Raw genomic sequence first — 20,663 nt, 5'->3', positions numbered from 1 at the left:
ACGAGAAGCATAGAAAGATGCCCTTTTGTAGTGGGGATATCTTTTATGTTAGTATTTGTATAGTTTTAAATATGGCTATGTGTGTATATATGCACACACAACTGAGCGTATGTTGTATTAGTTCTTAATGTTGCTGTTGAAATGGGAAAACTTGATAAGTGACGACAGGATCTCTGATGGAGCAGCATCTCCTGATATGCTGTGTCCAAGGACGTCTGATCTGATCTCACAGATAAGCGACTGCAGTTCATCTGTGAGATCAGAGCAGTGTGGATGCCCATGCTCACCCCTGTTCCCCACCTAACCAGCTCCTACAGCGGCCACATACATATCAGAACCGAACCGTGGAGGATTGGAACTAGCTTCTCTGATTAACTTTCACACATACAAACTAGCTAAATAATTGTGGCAGTATAGTAGTGGTTTCATTCAGCAGAGTTTGTACAGGAAAGGTTTGGGTATTTTTAAAAATAAATAATAATAATTCCAACATATGTATGTCTGTAAGGGGTGTAAAAGTCATATTTTACAGTGATCTCTCCTTTGATACTCACAACTATTACAACTATTAAAAAAATGCTCAACATGGATAGGTCCCTGAATACTTGCTAACAGATTAATGTCCTTTGCAAGAGTTATGCTCGCAAGACTCTTACTCTACAAGATTCTAAGCAGGTATACAGCTTTTGCTACAGAACTCCTTTGCTTTAGAACAGCTTTCCTGCTAATGCTTATATATAATTAGGGCTAAATACATCTTTTTATCCTCATATACTATGATGATTATTTCACCTTGGCTGTCTTACATAGACCTCTGTGGCAATTGTTGTAATCATCATGAGCTACCACCAAGGTGGCCCAGCATGACATGTACAAGAGGTTCATTTAAATGACATTGACTTACAACCAGTAGTTACAGGGACAGTCTCCTTGAAACAACTCAGGGTTAAGTATCTAGGGACACAATGTTAGTAAGTGAGGTTTAAATTAAATACCAGCCCTGCCGTGACACCTACTGCAGTTATTGCCATGACATCTGATTGCAGTTATTGTAGCTTAAGCTGTCGCAACCTAAGGTGCGTACATTTTGAATTTGATTTGAACATCATAAACAATTAATTTGAACAAATGTTTGTTTATTCATTATATTAATTAATAAGCAAAAATAGAGGAACTGAAACTGGGGCAAATACTTTTTAACAGCACTCTAATGTGAAACATTTAAAGAAAAAAAAACATATTTACAAATGAACTTTTGTAAAGTTTTATTAAAGGGATCTTTCACATATGCATTTATTGTTTGACACTTTATAATTGGTTTAATATTTTCTCTTTTACACTTCACATGTAAGCAAATTCAATGATATCAAATGAAGAGCACATTGTGAAACAAACAGGAAATATTAACATAAACAACAATGAAATATTAAGAGGTTAGAGTGGGGTTAAGATGTGAATGTTATACAAATAGCATAAATGTCTCTATCCCTCTGTCTTGACGCCAAACCAGGATCTACACACAGCTGAATTTTAATAATTGTGCATTAACTGCATTCTCATTGGCTGGAAGCACTAATCTGGAAATTACAGAGAATACAGGGATGTATCAAATAATAATAGAGGCAGTTAAATGGTCTGATTGTTAGTCTATTTAGAAATGTGGATCTGTGTTGATTTAAATGTTACATTATTGGAAGATTATAATATTGCAGCAGTGATTCAAGGAAGGCATATAGAGATAAGATGTAAGGTTTTATCGCAGTTTAGCTGTGCATTATTTTGTATAATCTGAACTGTCTTAATGTATTTGTAGTGTTTATTCAAAACGCCATACCATTGTATGATAAATCACTCCACCTTTTGCTTTCATTCAAAAGCAATAAATTCCTATATTCCTATATGCCTGTGCTGTTGGTTTCCCCTCAGACAACTCAGGTAAGGATACCATTTTTACACCAGAAACCATTTGTTTGTTTCTATGGACAAACACACACACACACACACACACACTTTGTATCAAACTGAAATTGCAGCTCAGGTTTCCTGACTTTAACCTTTAAGGATGCTTTAATGATGAGGCTAGCCCTCTTCAGACTGCAGAGGGGGAATAATGTGCCTTATTGTGCTGAGACATATCTCAAACAAGCACACAACCACACATGCATGCTTATCAACAAAGAATGTTTGATTGGAACATACCAATGTCTTTTATATTCTCATTTCTGTTAATAACCTATTTTGGCAGACAGCCTTTAAAATCTTGAAATATATACAGTTATTAGAGCACCATCAAAGTAGAAACACATACATGCGCCCAACACACACCTCAACATCACAGGGCCGTGGTCCTCCAATATTATTAACCGGCCATCTTTGTGCTACAGTCACACAAAATTTCAACTTCATAAGACACAGGTCAGCTGAAAATGGATTAAAACTTTAGGAATTTTTTTATCAGGAGTTACACATTCTAAAATCCCCACAGAAAAAAAAACACAATAGCTCAATCATTTTATGGTTCCTCTGTTTAATTTATTCTGTACTCCTCCCCTTTTAGACATCTGTCGATTGGCTCTTCACTCTTATCCTATGTGAACTCTCTCTCTTTTTCTCCTCCATACAGGTACTGATTTGTCCCTGGGGGCTGGACTAGCTTTTCTGATTTATCGAAGTCTGAAACCCAGCCCCCTCCTGTCCCACCCCCATTAGAACCAATCTTTGGTTGGCTCATTGCACCATACTGCCCACCCCCACCAGTGCGGTACAGCTCCTCTGTCTCATTGGCCAGTTCATCTTCCCCTAGAATTCCACATTTCTCCTCACTTGTGTCCTCTGCGTCCGCCCATGGCTGCTTCTCTCCTGAAGCAAAGATTCCTGGAAAAACACAAAGTTGTCATATGGACTGGGCATAAATAAAACTTTTATTGCACCTCTGAACACTTTCATAGTAGACAGATTCCCATAGATATGCACATCAATATGTGTATATTTCACACAATTTTTATAAATAAGTCCTAAAAGGATTTTACTTTTAAACAAAAACACATTTGTTGAGGTGCAGCACATCTTTTTTGCTCCAAATAATTTTTTCCACCTTTTTCCATTGCAAAACAGACCGAAACAATGCGAAGGCAAAGTATGATAACTATTATGTATGTTTACTGAGTGAGGACCACATTCAGTAATGTTGAATGGTCACTGGTTTTCTGATTCCTTTTTTTGTATTGTATCCATGCTATATGACTCGCTACCCAGAATCTTTCCTGATTTCCATCATGTCTGTTTCACAGTTGTCATGTTTGTCACCCAACAGATTATACTTCTGCCCTTTATTTGTACCATTGAGTGCTGTGACATCACATAAAACGTTTTAACTATGCATTTGTAATCATTGTGTTTGAATTTGACCAGACACTTGGCTGGGTCCTTGTCAGTAGAGAAGCTTCCTCACAACAATGCTAGCCTTTCATTGACTTGATAATGTAATAAACTTAAACTTAATGAAATAAAAGCAGGCACAAAAATATGTATTAAACATACCATAAAAGATGACCCCACCATAGTGGACCAGAGAGGCAATGAGAAATACATACTGCCACTCCTCACGAGTCTAACATAAGGTAAAGAGAATAGAAAAGAGTCATTTATGAACATTACAACAACATATTGTACTTGGTTTACAGATAAAGAGCCTGTACCCAAAACTAACCTTATGTTTGGTCATGGCACCCACTATTAATGGGCACACCATGCCTGATAAAGTACCAACTCCATTTGAAATACCCATGAGAATACTGGCATATCGTGGGGCAATATCCAAGTGATTCACATTAAACCCCTGAAAAAAAAGAAATTGAGAAGGTAAAAGGTGTGTAATATTTGCTTTGAACAGACTACATTTATTTAAGCATGTGTGAAAACAAAATTTTAATATACAGTGGGTTCGGAAAGCATTCAGACCCCCTTAAAGTTTTCATTCTTTGTTATATTGCAGCCATTTGCTAATATCCTTTTAAAAATCCGTTTAAAATGAAGTTAATTTTTTCCTCATTAATGTACACACAGCACTCCATATTGACAGAAAAACACAGAATTGTTGACATTTTTGCAGATTTATTAACAAAGAAAAACTGAAATATCACATGAGTATTCAGACCTTACAGCTCAAAATGCATGTCAGAGCAAATGATTGTGAGGTCATAGGAACTCCCCAAAGAGCTCAGGATTGTGGCAAGGCACAGATCACAGAACCTTTTGTAATAAAGGTTCCTAAGAGCACAGTGGCCTCCATAATCCTTAAATGGAAGATGACCAGAACCCTTCCTAGAGCTGGCCGTTTGGCTAAATCAAGCTATCGGGGGAGAAGAGCCTTGGTGAGAGAGATAAAGAAGAACCCAAAGATCACTGTGGATGAGCTGCATGACACATGAATGCCTGCATGGAGTTTGCTAAAAAAAAAAACCTGAAGGACTCCAAGATAATATCTGATGAGACCAAGATGGAACTTTTTTGCCTTAATTCTAAGCGGTATGTCTGGAGAAATCCACTGCTCATCACCTGTCCAATAGTCCCAACAGTGAAGCATGGTGGTGGCAGCATCATGGTCTCTGGATGTTTTGCAGCTGCAGGGACAGGATGACTGGTTGCAATTGTGGAAAAATGAATGTGGCAGAGTACAGTAGATCCTGCATAAAAACCTTTTCCAGAGTGCTCAGGACATCAGACTGGGCCAAAGGTTTACCTTCCAACAAGACAATGACCCTAAGCACACAGCTAAAATAATGAAGCATTGGCTTCACAACAACTCAGTGATTGTTCTTGAATGGCCCAGCCAGAGCCCAGACTTAAACCCAATTGGGCATCTTTGGAGAGACCTAAAAATGGCTGTCCACCAACGTTTACCATCCAACCTGCCAGAACTGGAGAGGATATGCAAGACGGAATGCACAGGATCCCCAAATCCAAATGTGAATAACTTGTTGCATCTTACCCAAAAAGACTGTATTAGATCAAAAGGATACTAAATACTAAGCAAAGGGTCTGAATACTTAGGACCATGTGATATTTCAGTTTTTCTTTGTTAATAAATCTGCAAAAAATGTCAACAATTCAGTGTTTTTCTGTCAATGGAGTGCTGTGTGTACATTAATGAGGAATAATTGTAGCAAATGGATGCAAAGAGTGAAATTTTTTATTTGTGAATGCAATTGTGAATGCAATTTTATTTCAATGGCCTTCAAAAAATTTCTGCAGTGATTATTATGTTTCAGCTGCCAATTTCCATGCTCTGTTTAATTAGACCACTGTATAAATCTATGAGAAGGAAATCGATGTGAAATCGAAGTCTGTGTGAAATGATGGCTGCATCAGGGAAAAAAAGAGAACTTCATGAAATGTTGGCCCCATCATGCAGTCATCGCAATGTCCATGCTTTTCTATCATGCCCTAATGGCTTGGGTATATATTTCAAGACAACAATATTTCCACATTTCACTGGGCACTAGTTGTGACATAATGGTTCAGACAGCATCATTTTCACACATGGATTACACACCACAGAGACCTGACTTTAACCTAACTGAGAATGTCTGGAATGTGCTATAGACAAATTGACTCTCTCTTTATCAACACAAAAATGTAAGTGAAAAATATTAAGCATAACTTCATCAATGCTATGGTGAATGCATGCTATAACCAAAACAAATGTTATCCAACCAAATATTATTGTCCATAATTTTTTTGGAGCAAGGCATTGAATCTTGATTTACTTATAATGTTAAGTAGTAATGAAGATAAGATATCATTTTGTTTATATTTTGTGGTGAAGTACTAATCCTCATATGTAATATTCATGATTCATTTCAATTAACTACCTTAATCTAGAACATGCCATGTGTGTTGATGTATGCATATGTGAACTTTGACCTGAGATAGCAAAGCCGCTGAAGCCCACAGCAAGAACCAGAAAGGAGATGGCCACGCCTTTGGTGTGAGAAAAGCCAACCACTAATAGGAGTGTTGCCTCCATGCCAAAACCTGACAAAAATAAAATAGCATTGTCTGTCAACAAACACCAAACACAGACATATTTTATACATGCATGAACTCACATGCATATTCACAAACACACTGCATGAGTTGGTGTATTATTGTAATGCTTATGTGGTATGTGTCCCAGCTGTGCAGACTGTGGAAAAACCATGGAAAAAGCCAAGCAAGATGGGATCACATAAACACATAGACGTTCAACATATATCATTACTGTGCACTCACCTCCACAGTTCATTAATTTACGGACATTTGTGGTGCTCATCAGGTTATGGGTCCTTAGATAATCTGCCAGCTGCCCTCCAATTGGCACAATGATTGTCATGACCAGATGAGGCAACGCAGACACCAACCCAACCTGCGGAAGACAGAGATATATGGGGGTGGGGAAATAATGGTAGGTGGAACATCAAAGTACATATTGCCATATGGGTACCATGCAGTACCCACTTAATATTATGGATTTAAACAAATTTCACTTGCACCTGTGAGCTACATTTTATTCAGTTCATACTGAGAATCTGCTGTCATTGTCATATTATCACTGTAATTCACACCAATGTAGATGGATCATTTTTATTTATGAGTGAAATGTAAGTAACCAAAGCAACAATGTTTCACATGTTTACATGTAAATCCATACATACCTTGCTGATCTCAAACCCAAACACCTCCTCAAAGTAAGCAGGCTGACTGATAAGCAGCAGGTAGAAAGTCCAGCTACGGCAGAAATTGGCCACAATGATGGCATACACTGGCATGGATGTGAAAAAATGGCGCCAGGGAGTTTTAAACTTCTGTTGAAGCAACAAAAAGAAAGTAAATATAAATTCAAACATTACAATAGTACAGACCCCATCCCATGCGTGTTCTTTGTATTATTTGTCTCAGCTTGGTTGGGAAGTGCAATATGAACTGAGGAGCATGCACCTGAAGTGGGTTGACCAGATTGGCTGTCTCACCAATGGCATCCTCAATATACTTCCTTTCCTCTGGTGAAATGGTGGGATGAGCTGCTGGACTCTCGTATGACACCAGAATCCAAAACAGGTACCAGAAAATCCCAACACTACCTAAGGGAAGATACAGGTAAAATAAGCAATGGCAGATATTCTGGAACACTGACAATCCAGTTTGATATGTTACGGTTCCATAATGATTCCATTAAGCAATATTAGCTTGTAACCAAACAACCTGATAGATTTTCAGCATCTTTATACAGATACTTTTGTGCAACAATCTTCAAGTGACTCACCATAAACATAGAAGACTGAAGACCAGCCAGAGTACTGCACCAACACACCCGCCAAAGGCATAGCCACTACTGCACCTGCATATGAGCCTACAATGCACACACAAGGGATATATGCCATTAATGCTGTTGTATGTGAGGTTCTTCCTATTGAGTTTGTACAAAAGTCATAATTAGGCTGCTATATTTTATTGCCAATCATGATAGAGGTACTTGGAGAGGCAAATATTTCCTGAGATCATACCCAAAGTTTCACAACAGGCTTTTAGCACAGTGTTCCAAATATTTTAGGATAAAAGTTCTGAATTTTTTTTAATTCAGTAGTTCTTACCACAGAAGGCTGTTGTGGCTAATCTGCTTCTTTCAAGCGGCGGTGCCCATTTTGCCCAGATCCCATGGCATGCTGGGTATGATACTCCCTAAGGTGCAAAGGCAATGTGATTTAATTGCTATTAATACTAAAACACTGACAAACACACACATACCTCCACAAGGCCTTGACAGATTCTGACGAGCATGACGCAGCCATAAGATACTCGTGCAGCAGAAGGAATCAGCATATTCAGGGTGGATGTTGCCACAATTGCAAAACCAAACACCCTAGAAAACACAAATCACAAAAAATCTGAAAACTGAAACTACAGACCTGAATCCCTCACACTGTGAACACTTTTTGACCTGAGGCCTTGGACAGGCGATCTAGAAGCCTGCAGCAGAGGACCAGCCGTCAACTGCACTTTAACTACTATTTCTGTCATATTTGTCATTTTCTATTTTGTATATTTTATATAGTTGTTGTTCATACTGTTGTGCTTGAAAGACACCATCAACTGGAATCAAAATCATTTTATGTGTTCACTCATAAAAAAACATGATTCTGAAAATCATGTTTGTCATTGTGAAACACTGCAGCATGGCACACAGTTCACACTACAAAATGTGTCCTCTGCTTTTAACCATCACCCTTGGTGAGCAGTGGGCAGCCATGACAGGCGCCCAGGGAGCAGTGTGTGGGTACGGTGCTTTGCTCAGTGGCAACTCAGTGGCACCTTTGCGGATCAGGATTCGAACCGGCAACCTTTTGATTACGGGGCCGCTTCCTTAACCGCTAGGCCACCACTGCCCAAAAATCTTACGGACATTCTAATTCCTACGGACAGTAGGAATTTTATTGTAACAATGTGTTTAAACATTTGGTTCTGTTGGCTGTGTGCTTAATTTATTTATTTTTGGGCACACATCTCAATTGTAAAATCCCATAAAGTGATCAAAAGGGCTTATATTTATCTCCTCAGAGTGCAACGACAGTGAAAGAAAGCTGAATCACTCTGATTATTAGCTAATTTCCCATTGTGCAATTAGGCATACAAATTTCAGTATTATTTCAGTGTTCAGAAAAAACTAAATTAAGCATTCAAAAACATGCATTTTAAGGGTTTCTTTGCTTCCTCTAAGACTGTCATGCATCTGAAGATTACCAAGACATTTTGGTGCAGGATGTAGGACCCAGTGGAAACAAGAACTGGACTATTTCAAAGCAAGTAAATTCCCAGCACAGATTTCGATCACCCTGTTGAATTGTAGCTTTGTGTTGCACTCATTACTTAACTGGCAGCTTGAAACAAATGTCCTGCTCTGGATTGTTTTTTTACCTCTTGATCCTTTTCAGATGCTGAAATCTAGGCAAACTGCTTACCGATTGGCTGCAAATTTCTGACAAATAAATCCTCCTGGGATCTGAGTGACAATATAGCCCCAAAAAAATGAGCCATGGATCATCCCCACGGTTTCTGGGTCCCATGTGAACTGAGCTTCCTGGAGAAAGAAAAAGATATTGAAAGGACCAGTTTGAACAGTAGGCCAAAGTACTAGATGGTTTTATAATCACCGAAATGCTTTAGGGGTTTGAAATCACCAAACATTTACAACCAAAATCTGGAAGGTCCACTAGCCCCTAAAACCCCTAAAGCATTTCACTGCATATCATACTGTGTATGACTGTGTACGTGACAAATAAAAATTGAATTTAAAAGCTACTGGAAATAGGACAAGAAGAAACAATATAAGGCAATGCTCACAAAATCCTTCCTAATACATAAAAACCAGTACAGGCCAGAGGGAATATATTTTAGGTTTTGGGGTAAACTGACCCTTTAATAACACAAATGAATAACTACACCTGCCAGTTTTTAATCTGTACTATACTGCGACTCTAACTATCTACAGTGCATCGTGAAAGTATTCACAGCGCATCACAGCACATCACTTTTCTCCTTGAACGTCGCCTTATCGTGGTGGAGGAGTTTGAGAGCCCTAATGATCCTAGGAGGTATGGTAGGGTCTCCCTGGTAGGGTCTCCCATGACAAATTGGTCTTAGGTAAAGGGTGAGACAAAGAACGGTTCAGAAGACTTTTCATGGAATGAACAACAAAGAGCCATTGTACCCGGCCTGGAGGGTTACAGAGGTCTCACCCTGGAGCCAAGCCTGATGTTGGGGCCCATGAGCGAGCGCCTGGTGGCCGGGCTTTCGCCCATGGGGCCCGGACGGGCCCAGCCTGAACCGGATACATAGGCTCATCCAACTGTGGACCCACCACCCGCAGGAGGAACATGAAGTGTCAGGTGCACTGTGGATCGGGTGGCAGACCGAGGCTGGAGCTTTGGCGGTCCGATCCCCGGACAAGGAAACTGGCTATTGGGTCAAGGAATGTGGGGGAAGGAGCTGGAGCTTGTAGAAGAGGTTGAGCGGTACCGGCTACATATAGTCGGACTCACTTCAACACATAGCATTGGCTCTGGCACCCAAGTCCTTGAGAGAGGTTGGACACTCTCCATTGCTGGAGTTGCTCCAGGTGAGAGGCGGAGGGCTGGGGTTGGATTTTTGCTAGCACCAGCCTGTTTTTTGGGGTTTACCCCGGGGGACGAGAGAGTAGCTTCCCTGTGCCTTTGGGTTGGGGAATGGGACCTGACTGTTGTTTGCGCTTATGTGCCAGATAACAGCTCAGAGTACCCACCCTTTTTGGAGTCCCTGTAAGGAGTGGTAGATAGTGCTCTGACTGGAGACTCCATTGTCCTGCTGGGGGACTTCACGTGGACAATGACAGCATGACCTGCTTCTTAAAAACGGGGACCTCCACCCCAGTCTGCCACTCCACCGGAACTGCCCCCGATGATTGGGAGTGATTGGGAGGGACAGCCTGCCAGATCTGAACTTGAGTGGTGTTTCATTATTGGACTTCTGTGCAAGCCGCAGTTTGGCCATAACGAACGCCATGCTCGAACATGATGTGAAGGTTGTCGAGTTTGGTGGCATTTTGCAGATGATGTGGTCCTCATAGCGTCATCAGGCTCTGACCTTCAGCTCTTTCTGGGTAGGATCGCAGTCAAGTGTGAAGCAGCTGGGATGAGGATCAGCACCTCCACATCTGAGACCATGGTTCTTTACTGGAAAAGGGTGGCTTGCCAACTCTGGGTTTGGAGGGAGGTCTTACTTCAAGTTGAAGAGTTTAAGTATCTCGGGGTCTTGTTTGGAGGGAGGTCTTACTTCAAGTTGAAGAGTTTAAGTATCTCGGGGTCTTGTTCACGAGTGAGGGAAGAAGGGAGCCGGACATCAACAGGCAGATTGGGGCAGCATCTGCAGTGATGTGGATTCTAAACAGATCTGTCGTGGTGAATAGGGAGCTGAGCCAGAAAGCAAGGCTCTCGATCTACGTCCCAATCATGAGCTTTGGGTAATGACTGAAAGAACGAGATCACAGATACAAGTGGCCGAAATTAGTTTCCTCCGTAGGGTGGCCGGGCGCAGCCTTAGAGATAGGGTGAGGAGCTCGGACATTTGGGAGGGACTCAGAATACAACCGCTGCTTCTCCACATTGAGAGGAGCCAGTTGAGGTGGTTCGGGCATCTGGTCAGGATGCATCCTGGATGCCTCCCTGGGGAGGTGTTGCTGGCATGTCCTGCCGGCAGGAGGTCCCGGGGTCGACCCAGGACACGCTGGAGAAAATGAATCTCCAGTCTGGTCTAGGAAAGCCTTGGGGTCCTTCCGGAGGAGCTGGTGGAGGTGGCTGGGGAGAGGGCTGTCTGGGATTCTCTACTTGGGATGCTGCCCACATGACACAGACCTGGATAAGCGGAGGTAGTCGACGACAACGACATATTTTCTTCTAAATTCTACAGAGAACACCCTATACTGACAACATGAAAACAAATGAAACAAAGATTGAACTCTTTGGTCTGAATTTGGAGAAACCAGGCAACGCTCATCACCAGGCCAATACCATCACTACAATGAAGCATGGTGATGGCAGCATCATGCCGTGGGGATGCTTTTACAGCTTTTAATTGGGAGACTAGTCAGGATAGAGGGAAAGACTGCAGCAATGTACAGATACATCCAGTATGAAAACCTGCTCCAGAGCATCATTGAGGTGTACAGACAAATCCTTTTTAATAAAGTTGTGCATGTTCTTGTGTGTTATATGTAGAATTCTGAGGAAAATTTTTAATTTAAACCATTTTGGAATAAGTCTGTAACATCACAAAATGTGGGGTAAATACTTTCCGGATGCACTGTATCTATCTATTTAGCTTTATCCTTCTCTCACCTGAATGACCGGTCTGTTCCCCTTGAACACAGTGTGGTTGTTCACCATGCTGACAATGGCCACACCCAGGTTGCAACGGATGCCAAATGAGATGCAGAAGCCGAGACCAGACAAAATGGCGATAATGTAGCGGCGTGGCAGGCCGAAACAGGTACAGTCCACAACTGGCAGCTCCTTCTCTTCTATCACCTCGGGTCTGCCCTCAGCAGAAAGCTCAATTGTCTCCCCATTCTCCTGATGCTTCTCTAGGATCCTGATGAGGAGAGACCTTCAGTTAAGTATACAGCACTAAGAGTTAAGAGTTCAGCACATTTCCTGCTATACACACTTTCATACACTCATTCATCATTGAAGGGGTTGTACATGTGGAGATTAGGAGAACTGATTTTTTTTTCTTCAAAAAAGCAAGAGGAGAGGAGTTGGAATCAATATGGTCTCTCAGTGGAGATCAGAACATCGGAGTCCAGCAGAGATGGAAAGAGAGACCATCTGCACAAGGCAACCAGCCCAGTACACACACACATACAAAACACACACAGTAACATTTTCACATTACACACTAACATAGAGAAAAGCACATTAACACTGGCTGAATAAAAGAGAAATCACTTTCACATAGTGAAACACCAAAAGATCTGTATCGCTCTCTCTCACAACACACATAAACATACAGTGTTAAGAGTCAGATGGGGGTGATCCAGTTATTCAGTGATCTGAATAGAAATGAACAGAGAACATAAACTCATGCATGCGCACATGGAGTCAAAATATACACTATTATAGTTTCCACCATTTTGAAAGTAGAAAAATATGCAAGTATACAATATTTACAATGTAATATAAAAAAGAATGCCTGGTTGTGCAACTCCTTGTAAAAAGGGGTTAAACTGCTACAAATTCAACACCTTACAATGTTCAGCCATGATGAAGGACATCAGGTCCAGGTTCAAGTCTAAAGCCTCAGAAATCCGCAGAGGGTTTCTCTTTATTATCCTTCACTACTGGAAATGATGATAAGCGCTTTATGCACCTTTTGCTAAGTTCTTATGGGACGCTTTATTGTACAGATCCAGACACCACCAGCTCCTCTTCCACCAACTACATGCTTTTAGATCTAAACCATGACCATGTGTTAATTGCTGCACCACATTTACATTTACGGCATTTATCAGACGGCCTTATCCAGAGCGACTTACAATCAGTATTACAGGGACAGTCCCCCCTGGAGCAATTTAGGGTCAAGTGTCTTGCTCAGGGACACAATGGTAGTAATTGGGATTTGAACCTGGGTCTTCTGATTCATAGGCGAGTGTGTCACCCACTAGACTACTACCACCCTGACATTTACATTTCCTGAAGACTGCAGAAGACGCCTCCTCCAGAGAAATCTCCTCTTTTCTATCGCCATTCATCCAAAATACAACAAGAATGACACCAACTGTATTCCATACTTGGTTTAATACATTTAAGGACACATGCTTTTGAAGTACATTTCTGTGTTAATGCTAGGAGAGAAAATGAAGACACCTGTGTTGTGGTCTCCCTTCCCCCATCTGCTGTGTTTTACCTCACTTTTTCTACAAAGCAGATTCCCTGTAATCCCCAAACAACACGCAATCATGAACAGAGAGAGGAGGAGGCGAGGGGGAGGGGACAGGACAGGAGGCGGATGGAACGCTGAGAGCGTCATTCATGATGTGGTGAGGGAAGGAGCTGGGATTAAAGGTTGCCTTTACACTCCTGCCCTTCAGCATCTAAAATCCACCCTTTCCCTCCACCCACTCCCCTACCCTTCCTCCCCTCGATCTCCACCCACTCACACTTAATCCTGCCCAGCACTCAGATTAGGATTAAAAATTATTTACTTCCGGAAATGAATATGGAGAGATAAACTGCCCTGCACTCAGGCATGCCAGCACTTTTCTCTTTTATTCTCCACACTGTTGTTCAGATGAAGATGAAGATGATTTAAAGACAGATTGTAAAGGACTGCTACACATATGTTACCTGCTAATGAGGATGAGACGCTTGAAAGCTGGAGGCTTTAATTATTTTTCAAAAACTGCTCTCTCTCTCTTTCTCTTGCTCTTTGTGTGTTTGTGCAGAATTTGGTCCTGTATGAACTAGGAAACACATTCCCTCCACAAGCCCCCCTGGTACAACCCAATCAAAATGTAAAAATAGCCTGGCAGAGGAAAACCTGAAAGTTTTGACTTTTGTATTTATATATTTGCATATGACAAACCAGACAATATTAATTAATTTAATTGTACTTGACACAACTGTTCTTAATTGTGTATGAATAGTGTGTAATAACTGTGCATTTTCTGTGCTTGACTGTATGGATCAAATGTGTATTGTTCATTCGTTACCTTTTATATTAAATGTGGCGCTTGACTGAGGGTTCTCGCTAAATCCCTCTCTAAGAGGATGATGATGGCAGAAAGTTGTTATGTAATCCCAGAACCCTGGCCTGCTCTTCCTGATTTATCTACAACTGTTTCTGTGTAAAAAGTGCAGCCACTATTATTAGTGTTTACTGTTGGAAAAAGAACTGATCGCATGGATCATCTCCCTTGGTCATTGTCATCATCTGTCACCATCACTGTCAGAATTAGTGCACTAATAACATGTAGATACTGGACACTGAATATGATTGTCTATGGTATGGCATTCTCATCATAAATCATTAGTCTTTAAATTTCTCTGTTTCATCACACACACACACACACACACACACACAGGCCTTTCAGTTTTCTCTTTCATGGAAACTGCAGCACCCTCCTCTCTAACCTCACCACCTAAGCTGTAGTGAACAGATTGGGTCTCTGTGGGACTGTATCTCCCAGGGAGACAAGCCCCCTTCTGACACACACACACACACAGATTTCCTCTCCACAATATACAAACAGCAACACATACAGTGCCTGACTTTTACAATCATCATTGCTCGAGAAGACATTACAGACATTAATCACAGCAAAGCAGTACACACACACACACACACACACACACTATTGCTGATGAGAAGAAGTTCTATGTGCACAGGGAAGGTATTTTGTACATTTTATAAAACCATATTTCCAGGAGAGAAAAGGTGAATATGGAGAGAGAAGCCATATTCATCTTCCTCCTGCTTTCTGTTCTGTCAGCATTAATCCCACCTGTTAGTAGTGATGGTGTAAACCTGTCACCATGACCTCCTGCGTATCGCATGTGTAGCATTTTGTGCAGGAAGTATGATGCTGCCGGTCGTAATCTACTGGATGCTGCTGTTAGTAATCTCATCCAAATAGAACATTTTACCAATCAAGCATGTCACATCAGAACAAAATGGTGCATGTTAGCAGACAGGGGAAAGGGTGGAGGATTTTTTGGAATTGTGTGTGAGAGAGAGAGTGAATTTCATGACTGAATCTGTTTGAGTTAAACCTTATAAAGTGTACATTATTACGCTTGGGACCACAATGCTGAAGGTGTCTGTACTGGGGAATTCTATATAAACACCATATAGCATTAGTAGAACACCCTATAGTTGAACAGTATTAGGATGATAGATAGACAGATAGACACAGAACAGCACACGGTGCACACAACAAAATGTGTCCTCTGCTTTTAATCCATCACCCTTAGTAAGCAGTGGGAGCAGTGTGTGGGGACGGTGCTTTGTGGCGCCTCAGGATTCGAACCAGCAATTTCCGATTACGGGTCCACTTCCTTACCCGCTAGGCCACCACTGCCCACAGACGGACGGACGGACAGACAGACAGATAGAAAGTATATTTATGTCCCATTTCTCTTCAGTGTTAAGTGTGATTTTGCTTCTGCTGGGGGATGCTGCGTGTGCGCGACAGTGCGGTGCGTGCGACAGTGCGGTGCGGTGCGTGCGACAGTGCGGTGCGTGCGACAGTGGCTGGCTCAAACTCCGGTACACCGGCTCGAACGCAAGGTTGCAGTCTGATTCTCACAAAAAAAAGTTGAAATGAAAAGTTTGGTAACTTTTGGGTAAACCCAGAATGTAGCGAAGGCTTCACCTGGTTTAAAGCTCCTACTGACAGCAGATGAAAGATCTCCTGTATCTTGGTCCCAGGCAATGCAGGGGACGTCTTACTTTTACTCTTACAACTTTCCCCACAGCAACTATGTTCGTATTCTTGCTCTTCAGACTCTCGAGTTCGGAACGGGACAGGAACATGGAGGAAATTAAAAACGACAGAAAGGTGGACAATAAGTACCTGTGTATTTTGCCCAGAGTTTTTCCCGCCACTGCCTTGAAGCGGTCCGGTCGGATCTCCATCCTTGCGCCGCTCAGGTCCAATTCACACCGTCTGCGTCCTCTTGTCCCTCTCTATCGCGCTGTCTATCTCTCCCTCTCTCTCTCCCTCCCTCCCTCTCTCTCTATGTCTCTCTTTCCCCTTCTCTCTCTATCTCTCTTTTCCACGTTGTCGGACCCTTCCTGTCCATGGTCCTGAAAAGGTGTTGAGACAGTTTACAGTCACATCTGTCTCACATGTCCAAGTAGAACTCAAATAGGAAAAGTAAATCAATTTAGTAAATTAACTACACTAAATCCTACATTTTGTTCATTATTTCAGTGTCTTGACCATTTAAAATCTTCCTGTGGATTCTCTTTCGTACCTCACCTGTATATTCTTATTAATTTTATTGAACGTGTGTTTATGAGCGCCAGAACCCGCCTGTTCGGCTGCAGGAACCTTGTAGTTGCGCCACCTGGCGGTGAAAGTTGAATTTGAATGAACCGTGTCACCGCTGGTCAGCAGGGAAAACGGTTCCTTTCTCATTGTACACAATCATTCTTCTCTTTCTCCTTATTGGTTTTAATGGCATCTGTTTTGATGTTATAAGACCCTAAACTAATGTAATGTGGGACCTCTGGATGAGGTGGAGCCGCAGGCCACGTCCACACCTGTACTTCTCTGGTGGTCTCATCATTGGACTCTGGAGGTGATCCGAGTGCTTGATTCATTGCCTCAGAGAGAACAAACTAGTCCCCTAGTCAAACTAGTGGACTGGGATTTGTCTGGGATTTTAACAGAAGGCCAGAGTGAACAGGCGTGTCTTCAGTTTAGATTTAAACACTGAGTCCCGAACACTGACCGACAAGCCATTCCACAACTGCGGAACTCTATAAGAGAAAGATCTGCTCCCAGCTGATGTTTTGTTCTTTGGGAACCAGCAGGGATCCTGCACCCTTTGAACGCAGGAGGCATAAATAACTAAAAGTTCACTCAAGTACTGAATGTACATGTACGGGGCAGTGGTGGCCTAGCAGTCAAGGAAGAGGCCCCGTAATCAGAAGGTTGCCGGTTCAAATCCAGATCCGCCAATGTGCCACTGAGGTGCCACTGAGCAAAGCACCATCCCCACACACTGCTCCCTGGCGCATGTCATGGCTGTCCACTGCTCACTAAGGTTGATGGGTTAAAAGCAGATGACACATTTCGTTGTGTGTACCGTGCTGCAGTGTTTCACAATGACAATCACTTCACTGTAAAATCAGTGCAAGAAGGCAAGTCCATTAACAAGGTCAATAATTAGATTTTCTAGTAAATCCTAAATTTGATGGGTAGCCACTAGCCAGTGCAGTAAACATAAGATCAGAGTGATGTGGTTGAATTTGCTGGTTCAACTCCCAGTCCTACTGCCAGTTTCTGGTACAGGAAGAAGTCTGCATCCTTCAAGAAAAACATGATTTTCATGCAGGACAATGCTCCATCACACTCGTCCAAGTACTCCACAGCATGGCTGGCAAGAAAGGGTATAAAAGAAGAAAAACTAATGACATGGCCTCCTTGTTCACCTGATCTGAACCCCATTGAGATCAAAACACTGACAGAATCCATGGATGGCAGGCTTTTGAGTGTCCTTGCAAAGAAAGGTGGCTATATTGGTCGCTGATTTGTTTTTGAATGTCAGAAATGTATATTTGTGAATGTGGAGATGTTATATTGGTTTCACTGGTAAAAATAAATAATTGAAATGGGTATATATTTGTTTTTTGTTAAGTTGCCTAATAATTATGCACAGTCATAGTCACCTGCACACACAGATATCCCCCTAAAATAGCTAAAAAAATAAAAACAAACTAAAAACTACTTCCAAAAACATTCAGCTTTGATATTAATGAGTTTTTTGGGTTCATTGAGAACATGGTTGTTGTTCAATAATAAAATTATTCCTCAAAAATACAACTTGCCTAATAATTCTGCACTCCCTGTACGAACAGTAATTCCTTCTGGTACTCTAACCATGATGTACTAAAGGTGCGAACCAACTTTTCGACATCATATATTAAGATTATATATCCACAATATTTGCATATTTTTCAGATTTCATATTCCTTATCTACAATATCTCTAAGGTGAAAGAATGCTATCTGAGTGATATTGTTTACATGTGAATCAAATGAAAGACCTGCGTCAAAAAGGACACCTAGATCCAAGGACACAAGGGGCATCCTGGCATTACAAGATGCTCCATGTAAAGATCTCTCAGACAGGTGGTTTAAGGACCTTCCATGAACCAGCCATCCTTTGGTTAAATCATGACATCAGGCTTAAAGTATTTACAGTGAAATTCCTATGCCAAATGCTCTAAGAAGAAAAATTGTCTTTACATTTTAGTTTATCTGTTGACATTTTATCAGATTAAACAGCCATACCATACCATGCCAGCCACATTTCTACCTCACCCTTTAATTTCTACCTTACCCTTTAGTTTTAATTTTATATTTTGTATCATAGTTTATATAAAATTTGTATTATATTAGCAGAGGTGGAAAGAGTACTGGAATTAAGTAAATTATCTTTAAGTACCTTTACTTTGCTTAAATTCTACTCAGATAAAAGTACCTAAAATGTACTCTAAAAATGTAGTTGAGTAAAAGTACTTCCTTAATTTAAATTTACTTTGAGTAAATGTTACTTAGTTACTATCCATTACTTGATGTAAAAATGACTAATCATAAATCTGATACAGCACTAGACATTTTTGTTTAACTTTTAGGCAGTAAAATGTGCATTATTTTCAGACCACTCCATAAAACATTTTTAAGCACAGTTAACCAAATAAATGTTCAACAATTCCTTATTAACAAACTTTTTTTTATAGCAAACATAAATATATCAGTTGTCTTACAGACAAATGAGCACACTGACTGCTCATATAAGAAATAAAATAAAGCACCCTGCCCCAAGAATACTACAGTATTAGACTTGCTCTTGTTCAGTTTGAGCAATGTAATGTATGGAATACATATATAGTGCATCCGGAGACTATTCACAGCACATTACTTTTTCCACATTTTGTTATGTTGCAACCTTATTCCAAAATAGATTAAATTAATTTTTCCCATTTTTTTTCTACACACAACACTCCATAATGACAAATGACAATCATTTTAAAATTATTAAAAATAAAAAACTGAGAAAGCTCAGGTACATAACTATTCACAGCTTTTGCCACAAAACTCAAAATTGAACTCAATTGCATCCTGTGTCCCCTGATCATCTTTGAGATGTTTCTGCAATCACCTGTGGAGAAAACACTTGATTTTACGTGATTGGGAAAGCCACACACCTGTCTATATATGGTCCCACAGTTAACAGTTCATGTCAGAGCTCAAACCAAGCATGAAGTCTAAAGAATCATCTGTAAATTCCAGGATTATCTTGAGGCACAAATCTGGGGATGGTTACGAAAACATTTCTGCTGCTTTGAAGGTACCAATGAGTGGTGGCAGCATCATGCTGTTGGGATGTTTGTCAGCTGCAGACTAACTTGGAGACTAGTCAGGATAGAAGGCAAGATGAAAACCTGATCCAGAGTGCTCTTGAACTCAGACTGGGGTGACGATTTATCTTTCAGCAGACAACAACAACAACATGTATTTCTTATATAGCCCAAAATCACATACAGTACGTCTCAATGGGCTTTGACAGGCCCTACAATTGACACCCCCCACACTTACCCCTTCTGCACACAAGAAAAAAACTCTGGGAGAGAGGGAAAAAAGAAGAAAGGAAGAAACCTTGGGAAGGAGTGATACAGAGAGGGACGCCCTTCCAGGGTAGAGTGAGCCTGCAAATGGTGTCAGTGCAGGGCTGGTGATGATTTGTACAATATAATAATAAGTCCTACAGTTGTAGGGTTGGTCCAGAATGTAGTCCAGTGTCATGGTCTAGATTACGTGTCCATAATGATGCTACTTGTCCACTTGAAGATCCCTATAGCTGTAGTTGTAACGGTGCTGGTGGCTGTGGTGAACCTCTGGTTTGTTTCAAGCTGTGTCCTTGTTTAGCAGTTGTCAGGAACCAGGATTTATTTGCTGGTCTCTTCACTGGGGTCTGCCAGTGAAGCAGCGGCAGCAGCAGACAGAAGCAGCGGCAGACGGTGACATCGTACGACCGATACTGAAATATGTGGTAATAGTGGTATATTGGTGCTACAGTGGCCTGGTACCCTAACTAGCCTAACTAGGACAGCCTAACTAGGGTGAATTTAACCAGTGGTGGAGGAAGTAATTAAGCTTAGTACTTAAGTAAAAGTACAAGTAACCTGCAAAATATGTACTCAAGTAAAAGTAGAAGTGCTACATCAACAACCTTGGTGGTAGTAGCCTAGTGTCTCAACATCTGGGGTGTGCCATTTTGTAAAAGCATAGTACATACTGACTTATGCCTGTACTGATGTCATTGCTCATAATAATTACAAGCAATAATACAGTATATGTGTATT

The 20,663-nt window shown here is 41.2% G+C and overlaps 1 protein-coding gene across 1 annotated transcript; it reads right to left on the bottom strand.

Annotated features, from left to right (window-relative positions):
* Positions 1-1,240: 1,240 nt before the first annotated feature.
* Positions 1,241-16,296, bottom strand: slc17a7a (solute carrier family 17 member 7a). Its single transcript, XM_028968605.1, has 13 exons — positions 16,142-16,296; positions 11,907-12,159; positions 8,997-9,115; positions 7,786-7,900; positions 7,632-7,719; positions 7,304-7,390; positions 6,979-7,121; positions 6,696-6,845; positions 6,274-6,406; positions 5,926-6,036; positions 3,710-3,837; positions 3,541-3,610; positions 1,241-2,874 (listed from the first exon to the last, which is right to left on the bottom strand). Exons 1-13 carry the CDS (start codon positions 16,201-16,203, stop codon positions 2,588-2,590), a joined length of 1,746 nt encoding a protein of 581 aa, XP_028824438.1. The 5' UTR covers positions 16,204-16,296; the 3' UTR covers positions 1,241-2,587.
* Positions 16,297-20,663: the final 4,367 nt, after the last annotated feature.

The sequence above is a fragment of the Denticeps clupeoides genome, unplaced genomic scaffold (genome assembly GCF_900700375.1).
Source record: "Denticeps clupeoides unplaced genomic scaffold, fDenClu1.1, whole genome shotgun sequence".
NCBI lineage: Eukaryota > Metazoa > Chordata > Actinopteri > Clupeiformes > Denticipitidae > Denticeps > Denticeps clupeoides.
The sequence above is the reverse complement of the archived record's forward strand: the minus strand, read 5'-3'. Positions and strand labels throughout refer to the sequence as shown.